This window comes from Nelusetta ayraudi, unplaced genomic scaffold, assembly GCF_046127955.1.
Source record: "Nelusetta ayraudi isolate G7.1 ecotype Tasmania unplaced genomic scaffold, CSIRO-AGI_Nayr_v1 ptg000168l, whole genome shotgun sequence".
In the NCBI taxonomy this organism is placed as follows: Eukaryota; Metazoa; Chordata; class Actinopteri; order Tetraodontiformes; family Monacanthidae; genus Nelusetta; species Nelusetta ayraudi.
Genome location: NW_027466218.1, coordinates 2,649,950 through 2,672,500, shown reverse-complemented (window position 1 = coordinate 2,672,500; position 22,551 = coordinate 2,649,950). Strand labels below are relative to the sequence as shown.

General features: G+C 43.0%; 2 protein-coding genes and 12 non-coding genes across 14 annotated transcripts in view; 6 read left to right on the top strand and 8 right to left on the bottom strand.

The window, feature by feature from the left end:
• trnae-cuc (transfer RNA glutamic acid (anticodon CUC)) overlaps nucleotides 1-27 on the bottom strand; it is a 72-nt gene extending 45 nt beyond the window's left edge. Inside the window, exon 1 of the tRNA in view lies at nucleotides 1-27. This exon is cut by the window's left edge and continues 45 nt beyond it. This is a non-coding gene — a tRNA (tRNA-Glu).
• Nucleotides 1-10,936, bottom strand: part of eogt (EGF domain-specific O-linked N-acetylglucosamine (GlcNAc) transferase) — a 28,092-nt gene extending 17,156 nt beyond the window's left edge. The window contains exons 1-11 of the mRNA XM_076014157.1: nucleotides 10,645-10,936; nucleotides 9,255-9,507; nucleotides 8,811-8,911; nucleotides 8,568-8,676; nucleotides 8,248-8,342; nucleotides 8,016-8,120; nucleotides 4,944-5,050; nucleotides 4,695-4,798; nucleotides 4,051-4,143; nucleotides 3,625-3,696; nucleotides 2,234-2,320 (exon numbers count right to left, since the gene is read on the bottom strand). Of these exons, the coding sequence (XP_075870272.1) occupies nucleotides 2,234-2,320; nucleotides 3,625-3,696; nucleotides 4,051-4,143; nucleotides 4,695-4,798; nucleotides 4,944-5,050; nucleotides 8,016-8,120; nucleotides 8,248-8,342; nucleotides 8,568-8,676; nucleotides 8,811-8,911; nucleotides 9,255-9,458 (1,077 nt within the window). The 5' untranslated portion in view covers nucleotides 9,459-9,507; nucleotides 10,645-10,936. The remainder of the gene's footprint in view (nucleotides 1-2,233; nucleotides 2,321-3,624; nucleotides 3,697-4,050; nucleotides 4,144-4,694; nucleotides 4,799-4,943; nucleotides 5,051-8,015; nucleotides 8,121-8,247; nucleotides 8,343-8,567; nucleotides 8,677-8,810; nucleotides 8,912-9,254; nucleotides 9,508-10,644) is intronic.
• On the top strand, nucleotides 138-210 carry trnar-acg (transfer RNA arginine (anticodon ACG)). Its single transcript has one exon. It is a non-coding gene; the product is annotated as a tRNA-Arg (tRNA).
• On the bottom strand, nucleotides 355-426 carry trnae-cuc (transfer RNA glutamic acid (anticodon CUC)). The gene has a single exon. It is a non-coding gene; the product is annotated as a tRNA-Glu (tRNA).
• trnar-acg (transfer RNA arginine (anticodon ACG)) lies at nucleotides 538-610 on the top strand. Its single transcript has one exon. It is a non-coding gene; the product is annotated as a tRNA-Arg (tRNA).
• trnae-cuc (transfer RNA glutamic acid (anticodon CUC)) lies at nucleotides 755-826 on the bottom strand. Its single transcript has one exon. It is a non-coding gene; the product is annotated as a tRNA-Glu (tRNA).
• Nucleotides 937-1,009, top strand: trnar-acg (transfer RNA arginine (anticodon ACG)). The gene has a single exon. It is a non-coding gene; the product is annotated as a tRNA-Arg (tRNA).
• Nucleotides 5,656-5,728, bottom strand: trnar-acg (transfer RNA arginine (anticodon ACG)). Its single transcript has one exon. It is a non-coding gene; the product is annotated as a tRNA-Arg (tRNA).
• trnae-cuc (transfer RNA glutamic acid (anticodon CUC)) lies at nucleotides 5,896-5,967 on the top strand. The gene has a single exon. It is a non-coding gene; the product is annotated as a tRNA-Glu (tRNA).
• Nucleotides 6,626-6,698, bottom strand: trnar-acg (transfer RNA arginine (anticodon ACG)). The gene has a single exon. It is a non-coding gene; the product is annotated as a tRNA-Arg (tRNA).
• Nucleotides 6,810-6,881, top strand: trnae-cuc (transfer RNA glutamic acid (anticodon CUC)). The gene has a single exon. It is a non-coding gene; the product is annotated as a tRNA-Glu (tRNA).
• On the top strand, nucleotides 7,431-7,502 carry trnae-cuc (transfer RNA glutamic acid (anticodon CUC)). Its single transcript has one exon. It is a non-coding gene; the product is annotated as a tRNA-Glu (tRNA).
• Nucleotides 10,937-11,073: 137 nt separating the features above from the next.
• Nucleotides 11,074-19,232, bottom strand: tmf1 (TATA element modulatory factor 1). The gene is made up of 17 exons (XM_076014156.1): nucleotides 18,582-19,232; nucleotides 16,711-18,119; nucleotides 16,342-16,445; nucleotides 15,921-16,047; nucleotides 15,712-15,817; nucleotides 15,269-15,411; nucleotides 14,800-14,966; nucleotides 14,353-14,509; nucleotides 14,101-14,193; nucleotides 13,837-13,993; nucleotides 13,510-13,702; nucleotides 12,899-12,968; nucleotides 12,722-12,814; nucleotides 12,494-12,616; nucleotides 12,227-12,379; nucleotides 11,885-12,010; nucleotides 11,074-11,770 (listed from the first exon to the last, which is right to left on the bottom strand). The coding sequence occupies exons 1-17, from the start codon at nucleotides 18,715-18,717 to the stop codon at nucleotides 11,630-11,632; spliced, it is 3,498 nt and encodes a 1,165-aa protein (XP_075870271.1). The 5' UTR covers nucleotides 18,718-19,232; the 3' UTR covers nucleotides 11,074-11,629.
• On the bottom strand, nucleotides 13,208-13,280 carry trnar-acg (transfer RNA arginine (anticodon ACG)). Its single transcript has one exon. It is a non-coding gene; the product is annotated as a tRNA-Arg (tRNA).
• Nucleotides 19,233-22,551: the final 3,319 nt, after the last annotated feature.

The following is a 22,551-nucleotide window of genomic DNA, read 5'->3' as shown; positions in this document are numbered from 1 at the left end:
GAATCCTAACCACTAGACCACCAGGGAGAGTTCTGGTACTGTTTTACAGCTGTCGAATTGGATCTCTGACATGTGACCAGTGTCCCCCGGCAATTGCATTCACACATGTCCTTTGTTCAGGCAACCTAACATCAACAGCGCCAGTGGCGCAATGGATAACGCGTCTGACTACGGATCAGAAGATTCTAGGTTCGACTCCTGGCTGGCTCGTTCTTTTCCTCTCGCAGCTTCAAAAGGAACTAATATGAAATTCAGAAGATTCTAGGTTCGATTCCTCGCTGGCTCGTTCTTTTCCTCCAACAGCTGCATCGGGAACGAATATGAAATTCAAAAGAAAGTGATTCAAAGAGATTGTTCCCTGACCGGGAATCGAACCCGGGCCGCGGCGGTGAGAGCGCCGAATCCTAACCACTAGACCACCAGGGAGAGTGCAGCTACTGTTTTACAGCTGTCGAATTGGACCTCTGACATGTGACCGATGTCCCCTGGCATTTGCATTCACACATGTCCTTTGTTCAGGCCACCCTCACATCAACAGGGCCAGTGGCGCAATGGATAACGCGTCTGACTACGGATCAGAAGATTCTAGGTTCGACTCCTGGCTGGCTCGTTCTTTTCCTCCAGCAGCTTCAACAGGAACTAATATGAAATTCAGAAGATTCTAGGTTCGACTCCTGGCTGGCTCGTTCTTTTCCTCCGGCAGCTGCATCGGAAACTAACATGAAATTCAAAAGAAAGTGATTCAAAGAGATTGTTCCCTGACCGGGAATCGAACCCGGGCCGCGGCGGTGAGAGCGCCGAATCCTAACCACTAGACCACCAGGGAGAGTTCTGGTACCGTTTTACAGCTGTCGAATTGGATCTCTGACATGTGACCAGTGTCCCCCGGCAATTGCATTCACACATGTCCTTTGTTCAGGCAACCTAACATCAACAGGGCCAGTGGCGCAATGGATAACGCGTCTGACTACGGATCAGAAGATTCTAGGTTCGACTCCTGGCTGGCTCGTTCTTTTCCTCTCGCAGCTTCAAAAGGAACTAATAGGAATTTCAGAAGATTCTAGGTTCGATTCCTCGCTGGCTCGTTCTTTTCCTCCAGCAGCTGCATCGGGAACTAATAGGAATTTCAGAAGATTCTAGGTTTGACTACTGGCTGGCTCGTTCTTTTTCTCCAGCAGCTTCATCAGGAACTAATTTGAAACTCAAAAGAAAGTGATTCAAAAAGATTGTTCCCTGAGAGCGCTGAATCCTAACCACTAGACCACCAGGGAAAGTACTGCTACTATTTTTAGCTGTTAATGCTATCGTTCTTTACAACTGTCTACTTGGAAATTGGACATGTGACCATTGGCATTCACACAGAATTTTTTGCTCACCGGGCACAGCTTTTCCATTACTCTGTTGTTGTGTACATGATCAAAGTTTAGAAAAATCAATCAGATTTAACACAGACCCAACTACAGTTCAGTGTTTAAAAGTTTTAGCTTTTTCAAAATAAAAATTTTCAAAACTTTGAATTACAAAACCAGATGTGTGACACTTTATTGTTAGTCAGTATATGTCAAAAACCGAACATTACGATTGCATGTAATACGTACTAGAGCAACATAAGCGCAGGACTTGTAGACATGCAGGAAATTGACACCGAGCCAGTTGTTCTTTCTATTTTGGTGCCACAGACCATTTTAGCAAGATTCAAGTTGTCTCTCCTTCTCTGCTTTGGTTTTTGTACTTTTTGCCTTGTGCTTATGCTTGTTTTATGGCACTATTTATTTAATAATGAATTATCATTTGTATGATTGAGTATTTATTAGGGTTGTTTGGCTGAGCTAGATGCAGTTAATCAAATGAATTTCTTTGTCTTGCAGTACTTAAAGCATTACACTGAAACAACTCCATGTAACAGTTTGCAATTGCACATACACTGTATTCATCTGCTTGTGTGGCATTTATATGTTTTACCACTGACATAAATGCAATTTCATAGTTATACAACACTAACCAAAACTTGAGGTGGTGACAACCAGAACAGCTGTTATGAATTCTCCCCAAACCACTTCACACCAGAACCCCAGTCAGTCTAATGATTCATTGCCAACTAGGCAGGGTGGGGGAGCATCCCACAAGTGGGCCATTGGATAACAACTCACAAATGGGTTTCACTCTATCAACATAACAAAACAACCATAGGTGTGAAAACACCCATGAATGAGTGAAGAGGTCATGTTCTTACCTTTGGCCCATCTTGAAGGATGTGCAGGCGATGGACAACATGCTGGGAGAACGCCCTAAACATCCCTTCACTGGAGCAGTCTGAGATCTTTCATCAGCACGAAAAAACATAAAACAAAAAAAACATAAAACAAAATAACATTTAAAATTAAAGATTTTTCTCTCATTTATGCTTTTCACAGTCATGTACCTCAGAAGACTGTCTGCTGTTGACTGGAAACCAACTAGATAGATACATATATATGTGTGTGTGTGTGTGTGTGTGTGTGTGTGTGTGTGTGTGTACAAAGTCATCAGCAGAAGAAAAATTTGCAGAATTATTTCAATACCAAATTCATTCATTCAGACATCACAAGATTACAAGGTACCTTTGGCCTCTACAATTACAAGGTGCTCAAAGCGTTGGCCATTGGCTTCCAGACATTTATGTGTACGGCAAACTACTGCTTGGGTAAAGTTTGTTACGTCAACACTTAGTGATGCTACATTCATGAGGGTAATGCCATCTGATAGGAAAACGTTGTACTACAGGACACAGTGTTATTGTAATTTCAGCAAACTTCAATAGTGGTATCCATATGTATAGAAGCAATTACACAAATAAAATTATTATACAAGTTTTTCTTTACCTGATGTCTCTATACATTATTTTGGTTGACTATAAATACATACATATAGACATATTTGTATATAAATATATATATATATATATATATATATATATATATATATTAGACATGGTCTCTGACAATGGTAGGCATATTTTCTAATCTCCTTGGAATGAATATCAGATGAGTTTATACATTTCTCAAGTCCACCCCTCCCACCCCCAAACACACACACACACACACACACACACACACACACACACACACACACACAATACCGCTGGAGCAGCCGAACAGTAGATGTAAGCCCATGAATATAAACATGACATGTGCTGCAGGCACAATCAAAAGCACCCGCTTGAGGCTGACCTATCAATATTTCACAACTCAGGGCTTGAACCGCGGGACAGCACGTATTTATATGGTATCATCTTTATAGTAATCTCCTTGGAATTATCATTTAAATAACAGAAAGCAATCGCTGTGCTTTTGAATACATCACATAAATATTTGACCTCAACAGCATGTTTATGACTAAACAAGATACACGCGCCAGGAGAGAGAGCGCCACGCAAATGAGAAAAGTCAGTTCTATCACAGAATGTGGGATCCAAACATACAGATGAAGAAACACAGGAGGCAGCGGTGAAAGTATGAGACGCTAACATTTGCAAATATGTATGTAAAGTGTATTGTTAGCACAGTCACACGTACACAAACTTGCGAACACTCAGGGCTCATTTACACAAAGACGACATGAGTGTATGCATGAGAAGTAACTTACAAGAGGCGTATTGTAAAAGAGGCCGTATCTCATTCTGGGGAGCAGGGAGAAGAACGCGTCTCTGAAACACACCTATGGACGGAAGTGTGAATACATCAATAAAGCAGGCATCCTGTCACAGTTCCTGTGTTAATCGTGAGGTGGTACATGCATCATCCTGCATGAATATTTATTAGAGGGTTTCTGGTGCTTTCAAAAACACTTGAATGACAATGTGAGGGACACACAGGCATTGTGAAAAGGGGTTAGAATTCCCTCAGAAAACTCATTAATGGTATTATTTATTCAAAGTATTTATTCAATAAATATGCAATGGTACAAACAGCACCAAAGAATGCGGTGAACAAAATTAATGGAACAAAGTTTTTCACTCAAGGGGATGCAACGCAACAACGCAAATGCGTGGGTTGATAATATAACACTTACTCGTTTTGAGTCATAGGTCTTAAGGTGGATGATGTCGTGGTCCGTGAAGGCCGTCCAAGTTTCACTGAACAGGTCTCCATAACCGTAAAGACTCTGTGGTAAAACACAAGACAAAAAAAAATTACTAACAAAGCTGCAACACACACAAAAAAACAAGACTTCAAGAGTGTAAAAGGCAATCTCCTATTGGAAATTAGAAAATGGTTGACATCATTACCAAATGTTAAGAATAATTATATATTATGCGCATATGTTTTTTTTATTGCACTGTCATCGAACGGGCCGTGTTTGGATGGTGCTGAAAGGTCAATGTGTTCCTTGCCTTGACATTTTGTCTCTCTTTCTTCTCTCTTTCTATTTTTTCTCCTCTGAACAGTGAAGGGCACACGGCAACACTGTCTGTACAACCATTGTTGGTTACAACTGGTGTTTTCCCTTAACGACTTTGCCTTCAGGCAAGAAATCCCTGTCATCCCTTGTATAAAATTTCCATTTCTATAGAAGATTAATCATTTGCAGCTGCCAAAGCAGAGAATGTTGCATAATTTTGCACACCTACACATATGCATGTCTGTCCAACAAAGACCCAAGAAAAAGACGAGACATCTTTAACCTCCACTCCACTGACCGTGCAGAGTACCCACCGTATCCCACATGACAATGTTGATGTCTGTGCTGAAGGAGTTGTTGATGTGTTGCGATATGTAGAGGTTGACAAAGTCACAGAAGTGGTGGTACATGTTCACCCCTGTTCAGAAAACACACACAATGTGTCACAGTTGAGGTGAATGCACTCTGGAGAATATGCAGGGATATCTTCTCTTTAAATACACAGCAATCAGTATTTCAGTTGTTTGATTAACCAATTTAAAGATCATTTTTCTCTGACATACCAGCATCCAGCTTCATGAAAACCGTGGGTTTCTTAACAATAATGTCACAATGTCCACCATCAACTGGCTGGGAATCTAGTTGCGTATATGTCTGCAGTTCAGCATACCTAAAAAAGCAAAAAGGCACATCATAAAATGTAAGTATGACTTGTAAAAAATATTATTAATTTGTAACAGGCTGTCACACGACCAACGTTTTCTAATCGGCTGCAGAGCGGTTCACAGGTCATGTAAACGAACAAAAAGCGCACGGCAGCTTCAGAACGTGGTGACGACTCCGCTCACGTGACCGATCGACCAACTCTGGTGCTTGCTGACACTCACGTGTGAGCGATCCTCGTGCCACAATCTGCTCCATTCTTCTTCCTACTGGTTCTTGTGGATCGGTATTCTTCGGCGGCAAAATCTACATTTCAATTCTATTGAAGTGTCGTCAATGGTCAACTTCAACGCTATTGAATTATAAGTGTACTTAATTATATTGATTGATATATTAGATTGAAATGAGTTTCAGTGCAAGGTTTCAACTTGCCAATAGGTTGATTGAGTGCTCTGAATAATGAGCACCATGCACAAGGTGCAAATGGCATGCGCCTAAATACTCAAAACTTGGCTGTGGCAAATTGAGAAAGTTATTACACAATTTTAGGAGGATTTTCTTTTTTCCCTCTTTAAGTTACTGCTTCAGCAAGAAGCTGCTGGAGGAAAAGAACGAGCCAGCCAGGAGTCGAACCTAGAATCTTCTGATCCGTAGTCAGACGCGTTATCCATTGCGCCACTGGCCCGATGAACCTTCATTGAAACAAACTCCGCCCCACCACCTTTTAGAGCGAACCACGAGTTCAGTGGTTTTGTTGAACGGGAGTCTTGGACCACCTACCGACCAAATGCGGGACTACATCTTAGTTGTGCTAACCTACCAGTTCCCCATTACACGAATTACAAGTAGGTCTCCCTGGTGGTCTAGTGGTTAGGATTCGGCGCTCTCACCGCCGCGGCCCGGGTTCGATTCCCGGTCAGGGAACACAACTTTTGGGACACTTTACAGCAACATAAAAGACACTCGTGCTTTAATTGAACATAAACGCTTATATACCGACTCAATTATTTTATCCAGAACGGAAAGAGTGATGTTAGAGATTTGAAACCTCTAACAAAACAAAGTAACAAATCAACATATATAATATGACTCATATTATATACATGTTCCAAATTCTAGATGTACACAGCCCTGGCAAAAAATCAGCACCACTACTTAGAGATTCATCCCTGGTGGTCTAGTGGTTAGGGCTCTCACCGCCACCGCGGCCGGGGTTCGATTTCCGGTCAGGGAACAATCTCTTTGGTCTTACTTTCCATCAACATCAAATACACAATGCGTAAAGATGGAGTAAAAATGTATATGACATACTTGTGAAGTTTGTGCTCTTGCAATTTCAGAGGTCATACTGAATAAATGCTTCTGTAAAGTGTCAAACAGGGTTTCTTGTGGTCGTCAAGTTCTTTCTGATAAATCTGAGGTATAGGTACATTCTCCAGGCCAAGTTAAATTCAAGAGAGCCAAACTGGAATCTTGCCAACCGTAGCGAGTGGGATTTAATGTGGTCATGTTTTTGTGTGGGCTTTCAAGGACTTTCTTGTGAATCATATTAGTTCCCGTTGCAGCTGCTGCAGGAAAAGAACGAGCCAGCCAGGAGTCGAACCTAGAATCTTCTGATCCGTAGTCAGACGCGTTATCCATTGCGCCACTGGCCCTGTTGATGTGAGGGTGGCCTGAACAAAGGACATGTGTGAATGCAATTGCCAGGGGACAACGGTCACATGTCAGAGGTCCAATTCGACAGCTGAAAACCCATAGCAGTACTCTCCCTGGTGGTCTAGTGGTTAGGATTCGGCGCTCTCACCGCCGCGGCCCGGGTTCGATTCCCGGTCAGGGAACACCACTTTTGGGACGCTTTACAGCTACATAAAAGACACTCGTGCTTTAATTAAACATAAACGCTTATATATTGACTCAACTATTTTATCCAGAACGGAAAGAGTGACGTTAGAGATTTGGAACCTCAAACGACAAAGTAAAAACCAACATATATAAAATGACTCATATTAAATACATTTCCCAAATTCAGGATGTACACAGCCCTGGCAAAAAGTCAGCACCACTGCATAGAGACGCATCCCTGGTGGTCTCGTGGTTTGGATTCGGCGCTCTCACTGCCGTGGCCCAGGTTCGATTCCCGGTCAGGGAACACAACGTTTAATACTTTGTATTAAAGAGTGTTATTGTGCAGACAGATCGCAAACGTCATTGTTTTAACCAGAACCAAGGAGCTGAGGTGTAAAGCTACAACACTATCCAAAGACAGTGCTACCTAAACTCTTACTGACATATAAATAAATAAATAAATAAATAAGACAGCCAAGTTGCCCCTCTGTTCAATACAGCCCAGGTGGGGGAAAAAAAATCACACAGGGACTAAACCACAGTCCCTGGTGGTCTAGTGGTTAGGATTCGGCGCTCTCACCGCCGCGGCCCGGGTTCGATTCCCGGTCAGGGAACTAACCTTTTGTCATGCTTTACAATAACATGAAAGCAACTACATTAAAGAAACTACTGTGTTGTTATTGAACACACATTATGCACTTAATTATTCTAACCAGAACAGAAGAAGCAATGTTTGCATTTGGAAAGAAAAACACAACTAGACACAAATGCATCCTTGGTGGTCTAGTGGTTGGGTTTCAGCACCCTCACAACTGTGGCAGGGCTTTAATTCCCAGTCAGAAAATATAGCCCTTTTTTTAAGCATACTTGAATTGTTGTTATTTACTTTTTCATAATTGTGACAAGAGCAGAGGAAATTAAAATATCTAGACAGGATTCAATTTTATGTCAGGGAATCAGATTTTAGCCTAGTTCTTTATCTGAAGACTTTTGCATAGCTCCCTGATGGCTCTCACCTCCGCCGCCGTGATTCGCTTCCTGGCCGGGAAATAAGACTCTTTGCCAAACTTTTTAAATAAATCCAAAGCAGCAATTCACTCTGTGTTGTTGTATTTGTCTGGCCTCACCAAGACTGAAGTGGACTCTTGTGTTCCCCCTGGGCAGCGAGCGCATGCTTGTTCAGTTTGCACGAGCCGCCAAGTTCCCCCTTCTGAATGAAATCTTCCTTGTATCTGCAAAACACAAAGATCCGTTTCGGAAATAGCTGCATGGTATAATTAAAATTCATCACCAACGTGAAGTCCATATGCTCACTATACATGTTGCAGATAAGTGCTGGAGGTCCAACAGGCTGTATACCTCTCTGAGCCTCTGCGTGGATTCCGCAAGTCCAGGTAAAGGTTGGTGGCCTTACAGAAACGAGTGTGTGTGCTACATTTTAATGATGAATCCCCCTGCGAAACAGAAACAGTACTACACTTGAAGTGATGGCTAAAAATTGGGCTTCTGATTTATACAGAGCAATCGGTGTACAAATTAAGCACACTCTATCACTTTAAAATCCAAGTTGTAGACCATTGTCTTGGTCCCTTTTGTTTAAAACTACTTCTGGTTCTACCTGTTGAGTCTTCCTGTTGACTCAACAGGCCCGTGGGAACTAAGGAAATGAGCAGGCTTACTGGTTTGCTGGCCTTGCAGAGTGTTTTGAGCTCAGACAGGCGTTCCTTTACGTATCCAAAGTCAGCCTGCTTCCAGAAAAGCTCCTGGGCTGCATCGACCGAGCGGGCCCTGACAGAAAGACAGACAGAAAACCAGGTGGTTCATTTTTGATGCATGCTCTTGTTTACTCTGGTTAACCTAAATTTAATAGTGGGGGGTTTTAATAAAAGGCGTGTCGATGTGCAGAGAGTAAGAAAAGGCACCATCCAGAGTCCGCTTTTGTACAGACAGGAAAACCAAATATCTTCTTCCGATCACAGTTCTTCTCATAACCCCAACAAGCGGACTGATCCTGCAGTGCATCCTGTTTTGAGATACCACAGTTAATACAAAAATGTGTTTTAGACACACAGAGACAAGACGTTTTTTTTAAAACAGCAAAGTATAAACTTTATCATCTAAAACTGCCAGCTTCCTTTTAGCAACCTTTGAAAGCACAAAAGCACAAAAGTTAAATAATCCTAAATGGAAAATTGTGTGATCTCCACTAAATATCATGCTGTCTATTCTGCCAATGACTCCACTGTTGTTATTTTTTAAGTTGCAATCTGTCCCGCCAAGCATCAAAAGTGAAACAGTTACAGTCTCAAACTCTGCACTAAAATAATCATCTGAGAAGTTGAGACCTGCCAAAAGACATAGCTTACTTTAAAAGGGCAGCGTGGATCCGAGCAGCACTGCTTGGCAACCTTCTTGTTGTTGTTGAGGAAATAGGGTATGTGCTCCGGCGGCAGCGAGATCCCGCTATAGTCGGGCGGCAGTGCCGGTGCTTTGCCCTCTGGGTCCTCAACTGTCTCGGTGGTGACCACAGTGGTAGACAAAACGGTGGCGAACACAACCAGGGGCACCATAGTCAGACACACGCAGGCATATGAGACGGCCGCCTCTCTTCACAGCACCCTGAGGAAAAGAGAGAGAGAGAAAAAAAGAAGCCTCAGACATGCACTCCAGCCTTGGTGGGAAGCCTCACACCACAGTGGTACAAACAAGACGGCACAAGAAAGTGTGTGGGGAAACTGCAGGCGGATCTGAGCTCCAGCCACAGGAAGTGTTACTGAGTATTTTCCGACTGCTGTCCGGGGGATCATAACTGAGACTGAGGAGGCAGTGACAAAGTGCTGGGTTGTAATATCTTATCAGCCTCTAGTCGGTCGTGGAATTTCACTTAAGAATGTGCCTATGAAAAGTAAAAGCAGCGATGGAAACATTTAATTTGACCTAACACTGTTTTTTACTCCCCTTTTAACAATGGATCAAAATGTCTAGCTTAGAGGTGCGTTGTAATGTGTGACTAACTGCAAAGTTATGCAACCACACCACTTTTGTTAGTCCTGGCAACACCTCATGATTTGCACATGATCCGTTCGTGTGCTGGATAACAGGAAAACATCCCAAACCAATATCTAAAGACCTGCAAAAGACCTTCTGATAAATAATTCGGAGAGCACATAGAAAAACTAACTAATTCTAGCGTGTTGTCAGAGGTCGCGTTCAGATAACATTTGCACTAAAATTCGTATGATGTTGCTTTCTGCTTTCCCCCCAACACTGGCTCAACAAAGTGCACCCTCAACTTCGCTTCGGGATGCTATTGAGCGCTATTGCGCAACGTTGGCCATTAGCATTAGCGACACGTCAGGCTAACTTCTTAATAACTATGCTCCACGCCGGTAACAGATATGACAAAATGCAGGAGAACTGACGATGGAGCTAATAACGTTATTGCGTTCAAAATATGTTGCCAGGAGTTTTGGGGGGAAAAACATACGAGGGAAAAAAAAAAAAAAACTTAACAACCCTAATTTGTTAAGTATTGATGCAGTTGCTAACAGGTAGCTGTGGTTCCCACCAAACCCTCGAAAGCTGCAGTAAACCGTCTCGCAACGGAAGCTAAGGAACTTCAAAGAGAAATGCATCCCGGGCTTCCCTGATGAAATTTAAGAATGGGTTAAACTTATAAAAGGGGATGGACACTAAATACGGGTGGCCTATCAGGCAAAGTTGTGGGGACATAAAAAGAGCGAAGTCGGAAGGTACCTGAATACACAAGACAGGATCCCTCCACGGTGACGATGAGATGATGTTGCCGGCCGGCCGGCCGTCGCCATAACACCGGAAACCTCACACTCAACGCGTTACTTTTTATCAGCCATTGGGTGTCGCTGTGCACCATACATTTGATTCAGCTAAACCGCCACAGTGTTGTTGGCGCTGTTGCTGGTGAAAACCTTTGGATTCTAACTTTATATCAGCACTTTTACAACGTTTAAAATGACCGCTATCAAAAGCGTTGCATTATTTCTCCTGCACCAATCAAAGTGTTCAATGTGTTTGTTTGTTTTTTTTCTTTCATATAGTTCAGTTTACTAAAATTGCTGAGAACACGATTTATTTCAAGGACTTTTGATATGAATGTAATTTAATCAAGTGAACTTCAGTACTTAGATTCTACACGATCTAAAAACATTAACCACCACCCAAATACTTTTTATTCATTTACATTATCTTACAGGTCGGAGGTTAATCTTAGTTATTTCTTTTACACAAACAACTCCCACATCTACACCTTTGGGGGCTTTGCAAAGATCCACATACATACATACATTTGTCTGTACAATATTCCAATATATGATGATAATAATCAAAGATGATTTGATGTATAGTGCAAGAAATGTTAACCATCTTTATAGTTGTATTGTCTCAAAATCTGTATTCAGCAGGGTGTGTATTGAGAAATTAAATCTGAAGCAAAGTGATTTCAGATGGGGAACTACATTATAAATGCAGCTGGCTTTTTATAATGACTCTGAAACAATATATGCAGTATATAATCCCCAAACCCTCTCATAAATAATGCATTTAATAATTAAACTACCAGTACAATGAAAAAAAAAAAAAGTGATCCAGAAATTAGACTTGGCTTCACCCAACATTCTCTTTCGGTCACTGTGTTGATGGTTCTTATATGTAATTAATTTGTTTGTTTATGTTCCAGAAGATAGCACAGTTCAATATCAACTATTCATTTCTGGTTTTTCAGCAGTTCATCTATTTGGGTTTTGTACATGTTCTTCACGTCTTCAAGGTCGAGCCTCAGCTCCTCAGCTTCCTCGGCCTTCTCTCCATACATCTGTAGGATGGTGTTGTGTCTCTGCTCCAGATCCTGAAAAAAACAGAAACTTTGAACCTCTACAGGACAAAGGACTTGATTGCAAGAGGAAATAAAAACTGATCTTCAATCAACATTTGTAACGCCAATTCGGCAAATGCAACTTACCTTAAGCAGAATTTTCAACTTGGGGATCTCCTTCACTTTCTCCTCCATCTCGTCATTCTGACTGGTGAGTCGGACCAGTTCTTCAGCCATCGCTGAACGAGTCCTCTCCAGACTAGAGATCTCAAGCTACAAAGGGAAAAAGAAACATTTGAACAAAACACTAACATAACTGGCTGTAACGTTGAAGAGATTCAACATATAAAGTGTTAAATTCCCTATTGCTAGGTCTTGTTTTTGCATCACACATAAACATTGGGGAATATTCAGGCTGTACACAGGTGAAACTGGCGTAAGAGGAAACTTTAAGTGGAGCACAGTGGAGAATTCTTTTCAAATCGCTACCTGCAGCTGAGCTATCTCTCCTTCTCGGAGTTTGAGCTGAGACTGGAGGTTCTCCATGATGCTGGAACCGCCAGACAGCCTGGCGGCCTCGTACACATTGTTTCCAGTCATCGACACAGACATTGTAGACAGGGACTGGTCCAAAGAGTCCTCCTGCAGATGTGTAATACATAATAAAGGATAAGTCATGTTCCACCACTTCACCTATGTCACGCATAAACTCGTCTTTATTTCCAGATGCTGGAACTTTAATTCCTGGGTGTTTACCTGGGAGAGGATAAAGGTGTGAAGACCAGCATTGTCCGTCCCGCTGATGGAGCTGGAGCGGGACAGAGAGGGTGTGGATGAGGCTGGGGGCTCTGAGGCAGAGTGGGTCATGGTCTTCCTCTCCTGGGGGGAACAGATTTGAAATCAATGAAAAATACATGTGCTTGACTTTTTTTTTATTCATCATAATTGAATTGAATTGAATTGAATTCTTAAAGGTGTTAAGACCTTCTCCCTGAGGGCCTCTTGCGCCACGTAACACTTCTTCTTCTCTTGCTCCACCTTCATCTTTTCCATCTCCAGCTGATTGGTCAACAGCAGCTGAAGGAAGACCGACAGACACACTTTAGAGTGTTTTCCTCTATTTTTACTACACAGTAAGAGAAGAAGGAAGTAATAAAATACCTTTTCTTTCTTTGCCTCTTCCAGCAGTCGGGTATGTTCTCCTCGCAAATTTTCCAGCTCGACGTGCTCCCTGAGCAGAGAGGGGGGAAAAAAACTTGTAGCATCAACATCAATAAAGTGCTGAAATTTACCCAGATCTTTTTTTTTTTTTTTTAACTGGGATGGGCAGATTAAATCGGTTTCGACATTTCTTTTAATTTAATTTAAAATAACATTTCTGTGAGTGAATTTACACAACACTGTTCAGTTTTTTGCACAAGCAAGAAATTATTTGCTGGCAAAACCTTAAATCATGTCCACAAAAAGCTTCGAGCCAGCCAGGAGTCGAACCTAGAATCTTCTGATCCGTAGTCAGACGCGTTATCCATTGCGCCACTGGCCCTGTGCTGTCTCCTCCCCCTTTTCAACAGATGACTGTGTGCCACAAAGAGCCAGGGCTCACACATGAATGCTTCAGTCGGGAGGGAGGAGGGGGGCTTCCCGCCACACTCCACACAGCTCAGCTCGAAAGCTGAAAAACCACTGACCCCACCCCCCAAACCAAATCCGACCCCCCCCAGGCCTGAACAATACACGAGTATGTGGTTTAATCTTGAACCACATGCTCTAACCTGCTGCCGTCATCCTCAGCTTTCTCTCTCTTGTTCTTTTCAGCATCCAGCTGTGCCAGGAGTCGGGCCTTCTCCTGGCGAACCAGGGAATTCTGGGACTCCAGAGATGCCTGCTGGGACTTGAGGGAGCGCAGTTCTTCTGTCGCAGCTCGCTCCTTTTCCACTGCAACAGCCAGCTGTGATTGGGCGTCCACTAGAGGGGAAAAAAAGAGAAGAATTACACAAATGTAAAAACTCCCAACAAAAGGTGTCAGTGGTAAACTTTGGGGCAAAATACAGTCCATTTTTCTGTGCTTTCTACATACAGAAAACCCTCCAGCCACTCACCCAGCCTGTCAGAGATGTTCTGCTCCAGTTTTTCCCAGGATGCTGTCTGTCCGCCCAGAGATGCCTGCAAGTTCTCAATCTGTCGAAGGAGTGGCCGTGTGGCTGAGGTGACACTCTGGCTGAGCTCCTGGTTCCTGGACTCGGCCTCCTGAAGCCTCTGCAGAAGATGACGTGCAGGAGAATGATGTTTGTATTACCTTTGTGTGTTTTTTTATTTATTTATTTATTTTTAATAAACATCTGCTGACGAGCATGTTTGGTTACCTGCTGCAGGTCACTGATCTCCTCTCTCAAATAGTCTTCCTTTCTTGCTTGCTGCTGTTCTGCCCTCTGCAGAGTCAGTCTCAGGTCAGTCACCTGCAAAAAACATAAGAGTTTTAAAATGGATTCCTGAAAAAAAGATACAAGTGTTTGGGACATTCAAATACAGACGTAATACTGGCTCAGACTCAGGCAATGCACTAAAGCTTAATGCAGAGATCACCAGCTGCTTTGTTTAAGTCAAGAGCGCATCACCTGATCCATCAGGGCCTCCTGCTGAATCCGAGCCTCCTCCTGGACCTGCTCAAGGGCCAAAGTGAGATGCTCCTTGGCCTGCACGTCCCTGCTCAGCGCTGCTTCCTCAGCCTTGCTGGCTCTGCTGGCATTCACCTTGTGAAGCTCTGCCAACTCTCTGAAAAACAGCGATACCGAAAAATGGGCCAATTTATGCAGGACAGCATACTGTAGCTCATGTTTGTAGACAACACAATAAAACAATTGGTATAAACATTCCACACGAGTCCAGACCATACTGTGCCTTCCAATTAGACTGAAAACAAGACTTAAATCATGTTTTATGTACTTGTGGTCACCTTAGGTGTCACCTTAATGTACAGAATAGCACTGTAGATTTCTTTTAATAATTTCTTCAGACAGATCTGTGCTTACAAGTATTTAATAGCAGTTTGTGTCTGTGTTTACTTGTAAGAGCTGTCCAGCGCTGACTGCACGCTCCGGTTCTTCTCCTGCAGCTCGTCGATGTCGGCCTGCAGCCTGCCCAGCTCCTTCTCCTGACGCTCCACCATCGAGTTCAGTTTCTTGATGTTTTCCCTGTGCTGCTTCTCCACCTCTTCTTTGCCATCTAAAACCTAAAACAGCAAACAGGAACATGATATTACCACTATCAAACCTAACATGATAAGTTGTGCGCATTTCAACACTAGAACCACAACTGAAGAGAGAGGGAGGAAGACAAATCATGTCTCGTATCAGCTTGGAATGGATTTATGATGCAGACTAAAAGACGGCCGCAATGACAACAAAGTCCAGGTAAACAAAGAAAGTGTGTCTGACTGACTTACAAACCAATGTCAACAGCCAGTATGGCTCTAGCAATAATTTGCTACACAATTACAAGCTAACAAATATCACTCGTCCTATTTTGTTTAACCTGTTGCAGCTGCTTTAGCTCTTCTTCCTGCTCCTTTATCTTCTTCTGTTGCTTTGTGATCTTGGCCTCGCTTTCCTTCTCCTTCACACGCAGTTTCTTGATGATGTTGGTGTGCTGCAGCTGCGTCTTGGACAACTTTTCACCTAAACAGATGAAAAAGAAAGGACCCAGTGAAAAACACTTCAAAGAGACAGTGTAGATTGTGCTTAAGGTCAACAACTGTGGCTTAAACTAATGACTAATGATATCATTATATCCAATTATGTCATTAGTCAGCAATTACACTTTATTAAAACTCATTAAATCACCAAAACCACATTTGTTTGCAGCCCCAGGGCAAAATTTACTAAAGTTTTGGTAGGTTCTTGTGACTGAACATTTTACTTTTTGGTAATTTAATGCCTTTGTGAATGTATAATGAACTGCATATTAATAAGACTCACCTTCTTCTAGCAGACCTCGGATCTGCTCTTCTTTGTCTCTGATAAGCTCCATCGTATCAATGGAGTTTAGTCTGGTTGAGAGCTCTTCTCGCAAGCCCTTTATCTCCTGTTATGCAGAAGAAAAAAATACAAATTGTTTAGTTGTACATTTTTGCTTTCACCTGACAGCAGTGAGAACTAAACTAGCAGATCATCAGGCTGCGCATTACCTTCTTGGCTATGTCTCTTTCTTTGCAGGCCAGCTGAGCTTTCCTCTCTGTGTCTGCGATGCGCTGGGTGAACTCGTCCTTTAGGGACTGGACAGTGGAGCTCTCCTCCTTCAGGCTCACCAGTTCGCTGGAGGATGAGCAGAGTCGCCAGTGTAAGAGCTAGCTGTCAAACTCAGTCTCTTATGCACCGTTAAGTGTCACAAATGCATCAATTATGCTTCATAAGATGCAATTTTAGAACACAGGAGACTAAGTGACAAAAGTATTGAGTTAGTATATTGAAAAAACAACCCAATCGAGAATCCACACCGGTTTCATCATATCAAGCCACTTGGTCACAAAAGAAAGATTTATACGAAGGTAGCAGGTCACTGTAAATAATTTAATCCCATTTAAAATGGGATGTGTGTCGTGAACTTACTCTTTCAGATTGTCACACTCCTCCTCCAGTCTGGCCTTGTCTTTGCTGACAGTCAGCAGCTGAGACTCTCTTTTCTCAAGGCGGCCAGACAGCTCGTCAATAACCTGCAACATGACACATTTCCTTGGATTAAAGGGGGAATAAAAATCCTTCAAACACACTGGCTACCTTTATTCGTTAGCGTTTTAACATTCTGGGACTTGCAGGAGAAATACTGCAACATTAAAACTATTCTTTGACTGAAATTGTTTTCTTAAGATTTAGTTTGGCTTTTAAAGGCAGTAAATCCTGTAACAGGAACAAAACAGTATGTACAACCCTTTTTTGTATGTCAAATAGATCCAAACTAGTCAAAGCACAAATCAATACCTTCTGAAGTTCCAGGATTTGCACTGCTGAGAAACTTTTCATCTCTTCTGTGATCGGTGGAATTGGTTCCTCACTTTTGGACGTTGGATCCAGCGGTGTTGTATTAGCCTTAGAGTCGTCTTCTTGTTCCTGAAGCTCCTCTGACTGTTCACAGTTCACTGGTGTGGCACTCCTTCCACTTTCCTCCATCTCGTCCAGCGACTGCTCCCTCATGGTTTCGGGAGATATCTCTTCCTCTTCCTCATCCTCTTCCTCTTCCTCATCCTCTTCTTCTTTCTCTTCCTCCTCCTCTTTCCCAACCTTTTCTACTACTTCATCCTTCTGTTTCTCTAGTACAGTGGTCGACTCCGTCAAAGAGGCAGGACCAACAGTGACAGACGCCAGCGTCCGACTAGCAGGAATCTCATCATCGGAATTGACTTCACTCACACTCCGACTATCCAGTGACTGAACGCTAAATGAGTCTATGCGTTCAAACGCGTCCGAGGATGAGCCACAGCTCTCCATGAGTTTGGAATAGTCATCCAGACGTGGGAAGTCCCCACAGGTAGAGGCAGTGAGAAGCTGGAAGGAGCCCTGCATCAGGTGAAGGCCAGCCTTGCCCTCCCCAGTTCCCTGCCTGGAGCTGGCAGAGCTCTCGCTCAACACAGACTCGTGGTCCAGCACCTCAATGTCACTGGTGGTAGAGGTCCCAGAAGAGAACCCACTGACTGGGGGAGAGGGGGTGTCACTTTGGCGGTCCTCCACTTTTGAGTCCTTAGACTCTGCGACCACTTCTTTGGAGGATGCGGGTGGTGGAGGCTCAGCAGTGGCAGCAGGAGCGTGAGAGGTCTCTGTAGCATCCGGTTCAGTCTGCTGCACTGACAGACTTTCAGACTGCTCTGTTTTTGAGTCGACAGCATCTGTTGAGTCTTCAGCGTCTGTTTTTACCCCACTAGACTTGCACTCAGACTGGCTGGAGGGCTCAGGCGTTGGAGCAAGAATAGCAGGAGAAACCGGCTCCAGTACAATGGTGTCTGAATGAGATGTTTCCAGTGATGCTCCAGGCTCAATGAGGTGGCTCTCACCGCTTGTCTGGTTCTGCTCTGCATCGTCAGCGGTGGTGGACTTTGGAGGCTTTGCCTCTGTGTCCCCTTGTCTCTCTTTGTCTTTTTTCTCCTCCTGGAGCCGCCTTTGCGACTTAGCGGGGGGCACAGACACTACTTGGGTTTTGGTGGCAGTTTGTACTTCTCCGGTGGAAAGGAAGGCACTGAAAAAGTTCTCGGACTCGTCCACAACTGTTCGGGTGACAGGGGTGGTGATGGCCTGGGAGGAAGGAGGAGGAGTGGTGGTCTTTTCCTCAGGAGGAGCTTCCCACTCAGGCACGCCCCATCCTCCGCTCAAAGACAACTTTCCAGGTATGGTGACGTCTGCCAGGAGAGACAGCAGCAGTTGTCATACATGTTTATCTCCCTGTCTGTCACATGCAAATCAACTTGCCATCATACGCCTGGCACGAACGATAATAAACATCCCGGACCATCCCCTCCACAAATTCTTCACACTCATCTCATCCAACTGAAGATACAGAACACTTAAGTGGAAAAAAGCTCATTTCAAAAAAACCTTGGCTCCTTCAGCCATCACAGCACTGAATAACACTATGTAAACCGGACTATACCTCATTGTTTACCTGTCTTTTTTCGTATGCAAAATTTAAATGTATGGGAAAAGGTTTTTTTTATATGTTTGGCAGAGGGTTACATGTTTATTTTTATTCCAAACTGATGTGATTGACGTGTGAAAACGCTTATCCCTATGGGACAATAAAGACCAAAGCAACCATTTTTTTAAATGGCAAAATAGCACGCTTCTTACTAATCGTTACTTACCATCGTACGGCATTACAGTCGTGTCTCCCCATTGGTCCTCTTCCTTAATGTCCAGAACTCTGTCAATTGACTTCTGAGCCGATGTGAAAGCTTGTTTAGCGAAGCTGGACAGGTGAGACGCGTTGAACCAACTCATTCTGGCCACCGGGCTAGTTGGTTAGCCGTCAGGTTCGGAGACTGCCACCCCAATGTGAATATAAATACGGTGTCAGCACACAAAGACGCTCCCAGCCTAGCTAACTTCGCATTGTCGGTGTTAAAAAAGATTTCGTGAAGCTGGGTATATGTCGCAATTTCAGGCGCTTCTCCGTCCAGGAAATATCTGGTGAGTTGCTAGCTTCTACCAAGCTACGTAGCCGAGTTGTGCGTTAACCTACATAGCATTCAGTGTGCCGAGACGGCAGCAGCCCCACACACATACAGTAGGTAATACCGAATAAATCAGCCATGTACAAATGCCGGCATCTCCTTTGCCGTGTCTGGCACCCTACCACGACCGAGGCTAAGGCGTCTCCGTTTTTCTTCCGAGCATTTTGAAGCTTCTTAGCGCGGCCGTCATCGTTTGTTTTGGTCGCTCTCAACTTGTAGCCCGAACTAGCATTAGCCTGTGTTGCTCGCTACTTCCTTTTCCACGTAGCAGACTGACGTCACCAACCAGCGCGGCAGCCTGTCATGCTGTTGATCTTCAGCGAAGTATGGTAGGCAGGAACATAATATCACTAATTATCTTGTTTCTTTCTCACTTCGTCTTTTCTCTCACTATTGACCTTAAAATTTGAGTCTGACTTTTTTTTTTTAAGGTTTCCAAATATCGTTCTCTGCCAAATTAAAAGAACATTAAAGAGACAAAAAAAGATTCCGAATCAAAGCAGACAAAAAACATATAATTGTCTCTGTATGCTGCTAAAACACATCAGTAATCAAAACACTGAAATAAAAACAAGCAAAGAACATGTGAGCCTCTTGAAATGTATCCACATCAGTAGTGAGTGACTCATCAGATCTACACTGCGGTTCCTCGCACACAGAAGCTCGACCCTGAGGATTTTTACACAGATTTGGCTGCCAAATTGGATGGGTCAATGCGACAACCAAGAATACAAATTGAATCAACTCCAAAAGAAAAATTGTCACAAATGGCCGTCATCAAGTCTCACTTTAGTGCTAATGACATTTTAAAGCAATGTTGCGCAACACGCAGACTCGAACATCAGTTGCTTTGTTTTCCAAACAGCAAGGGTGAAAAAATAGTTCCAGGTAGGTTCCTCTCTCCACACAAAGTCAATATATATTCAGCACAGTGTGGAAATGATTAACTGTTATATTGCTTAGCAAACAAGGTCTAAAAAGGGCGACAGGATACAGATCCGTGCACATGCACAACTATTTATTCAAAGTCAGTCACTGTGAGCGTTAGTAGATTCATAGTTTTTTTTTTTTTTTTTTTGTACAATGGGATGTGCATACAAACTTCAGACAGGATATTAAAAGTAATATGATTTCACAGGGACATCGCTGCCTTTTTAAGACAAGACGGATGCACCTGTTGATACTTATGTCTAGGAAATCTTCTGGCTAAACGTGGTAAAATCTGAATCACAATATCAACAACAATGGAAGGACTAGAATTGTCTCCCATGATCAATGTCATTTTGGGCGACATTTTAAACTTTAAAGGTTATCCACAATGAGTCTACCACAATGATTTCGTTGATCCCAAATTAGGCCATATTCAAATATACTCGGTTTATATTTGTATGTAACCATTCTGATCGTCAACCAAAAGCAGCGCTGTCAAACGTATCGTACACAAAATTCTCCAACAGGTGGCAGCATTTACCTGGAGCCTTGTAATGGTTTTGCAGCGCGACTTTATTCCCCAACGATGTGCGTTAAGCACAGATGTGCAAGTGTTTGCAGGCTTTTACGGGGATTGACTCTCTTCAACAGTGCTTGGAGCAATAGCTTTAATAGGATTGGTCAATTGACTCCAACAGAAGGTAAATGACCTGAATGACCTGATTGCTGTACTCAACCTAACCGCATAACCTCAGAACTTCACTGGTTGCCTTTAAAACTGGTCATCAGTGCACGAGACGTGTACAGTGAGACTTTACATTAACTTTACATTAACACGCCATCCAAGCGAAGTCCCACTTTAACACACACTCTCCAAACAGTAGTGGGTGTTAACAGGTGAGAGACACATACTATTGTTAGAAAACTAAAAAAAAAATAATAATAATAAATCAAAAATAAATCAATAAATAACCTGATCATTTAATTATTTATTCAAGCTTAAATAAAACAGCTTTGAATACACCACATTAAATATTCCTCCACTGACTGCAGGAGACACAGGAACAACTCGTGAAACTGAGTACCTGCTATTAGGTTTAATGACTTTAACAGCGAGGACGCCTCCGCACACGTCTGATTTACTGCGTCCACCTTCCGCTAATGAATCTGGGTGTTTTAATCTCTCATTATGGGATGATTAATAAACCCCTGCGACGACTCCCCTGCATTTTAAAAGACACACCCCACATCCACGTGGACATAATTAATTCATCTGTATGCGGCCGCCTAAAAGGAATGTGATGAAGATGCCTTCAGTGGAGGTCACCAAAGATATGTCTAATCTGTGTGTGTGTGTGTGTGTGTGTGTGTGTGTGTGTGTGTGTGTGTGTGTGTGTGTGTGTGTGTGTGTGAGAGAGAGAGACAGAGAGACAGAGACAGAGACAGAGACAGAGAAAGTGGGAGAGTGATAGAAAGAGAGGGGCAGTGTACACAGTGGGGGATAGAGCATTTTTCCTTTCGAGTTCCAGTGATTGGAATGGCTCGCTGGAGCGTCAGTCATTTTTTTTTCCTTTCTGATTTATAATGAGATGTTCCGAATGATGGCCTCCGAAAACTGATAACTAAAAATAACTGCCGCAGCGGCCACGTCCTTCATAGCTGACTGCCTGCCTGCCATCCCAGCCCCTTGTCTGTCTTGTCCTCTCTTATTTCACTCCTCTTTTCTTTTGTGTTTAAAATAAAGGAACAATTTGGTGGAACTGAGCAACAAAAAATGGTAAAGTTCAATGCATTGCACACAAAGGTCCAAGACCAGTCGGCACTAAAACCAGTTTGATGTTCTTAAAAGGCTGTTGATTTTTCAGCTGTTCATTGTTGGTTGAAAAAAGTACACATTTATAAACTTGTCTTGTTTCATTTTCTATTCTGCTTTAAATGAGGAAATAATGTTAATTTTGTTTCATTTTTTTTTATGTTTGAGCACCAGGTGCAGGAACAAACAGGTAGACATGAGGCTCCTGAGACAGATTATGTTTGGTTTTTTTTTAAGGGCAGGAAAGATGGCATAATCCTTCTTTTCCTTTTTTTTTTTGCTTTTTCCATTTGTTAGTTTATGTACAATGCCACTGCAGTAGGTTTACTTCAGCTTCTATTAGTTTTGCCTCAGCTTTGTTTTTTTCCTCCAGACACTACTTAACCAATCAGGTGCCGCTGACTGAACAATGGACCTGAAGAGGGCCGGCAGAGGACTAAAAGTCAAAACATCTCCCCGTGGTGACTCGTTTTTTATAGATTCCATCGAAATGCCATCTGTCATTCCTTCACCTGAAGTGCAGTGGCTTTCTGAATGTCACTGCCGGTGCCTTTGAGATGACCCAGCTTGCTTCCATCCATCACAGCCTCCAATGGCAGAGAGATGGAAGGCTTGAAGAGAGTGATATTTTAAATACTCCATCAAAGCCACTTTTGAAGGTTGTTGAGAGGGGGAAATCCGCACAGGCGCCGGGTTATGTTTTATGTGTTTTTCTGCAGAAGGAAAAAAGCATGCAGGGGTGAGGACCTTTTGCAGAATCTGTTCATGTGCGTTGACGTGGGAATCGGGAGGCTTTTAACAGCCTTGCCAGGCCATACATCTTCATATCCACTCCGCTGTCTGATGGCTTTCCATCAG

Coding starts and splice junctions, on each gene's coding strand:
- tmf1 (XM_076014156.1), bottom strand. CDS start 18,717: ATGAGTTGGTTCAACGCGTCTCACCTGTCCAGCTTCGCTAAACAAGCT. Junction 15,818..15,920: donor AAAGAGACATAGCCAAGAAG/GTAATGCGCAGC, acceptor TCTGCATAACAG/GAGATAAAGGGCTTGCGAGA. Junction 13,703..13,836: donor GAACATCTCTGACAGGCTGG/GTGAGTGGCTGG, acceptor TTTCCCCTCTAG/TGGACGCCCAATCACAGCTG.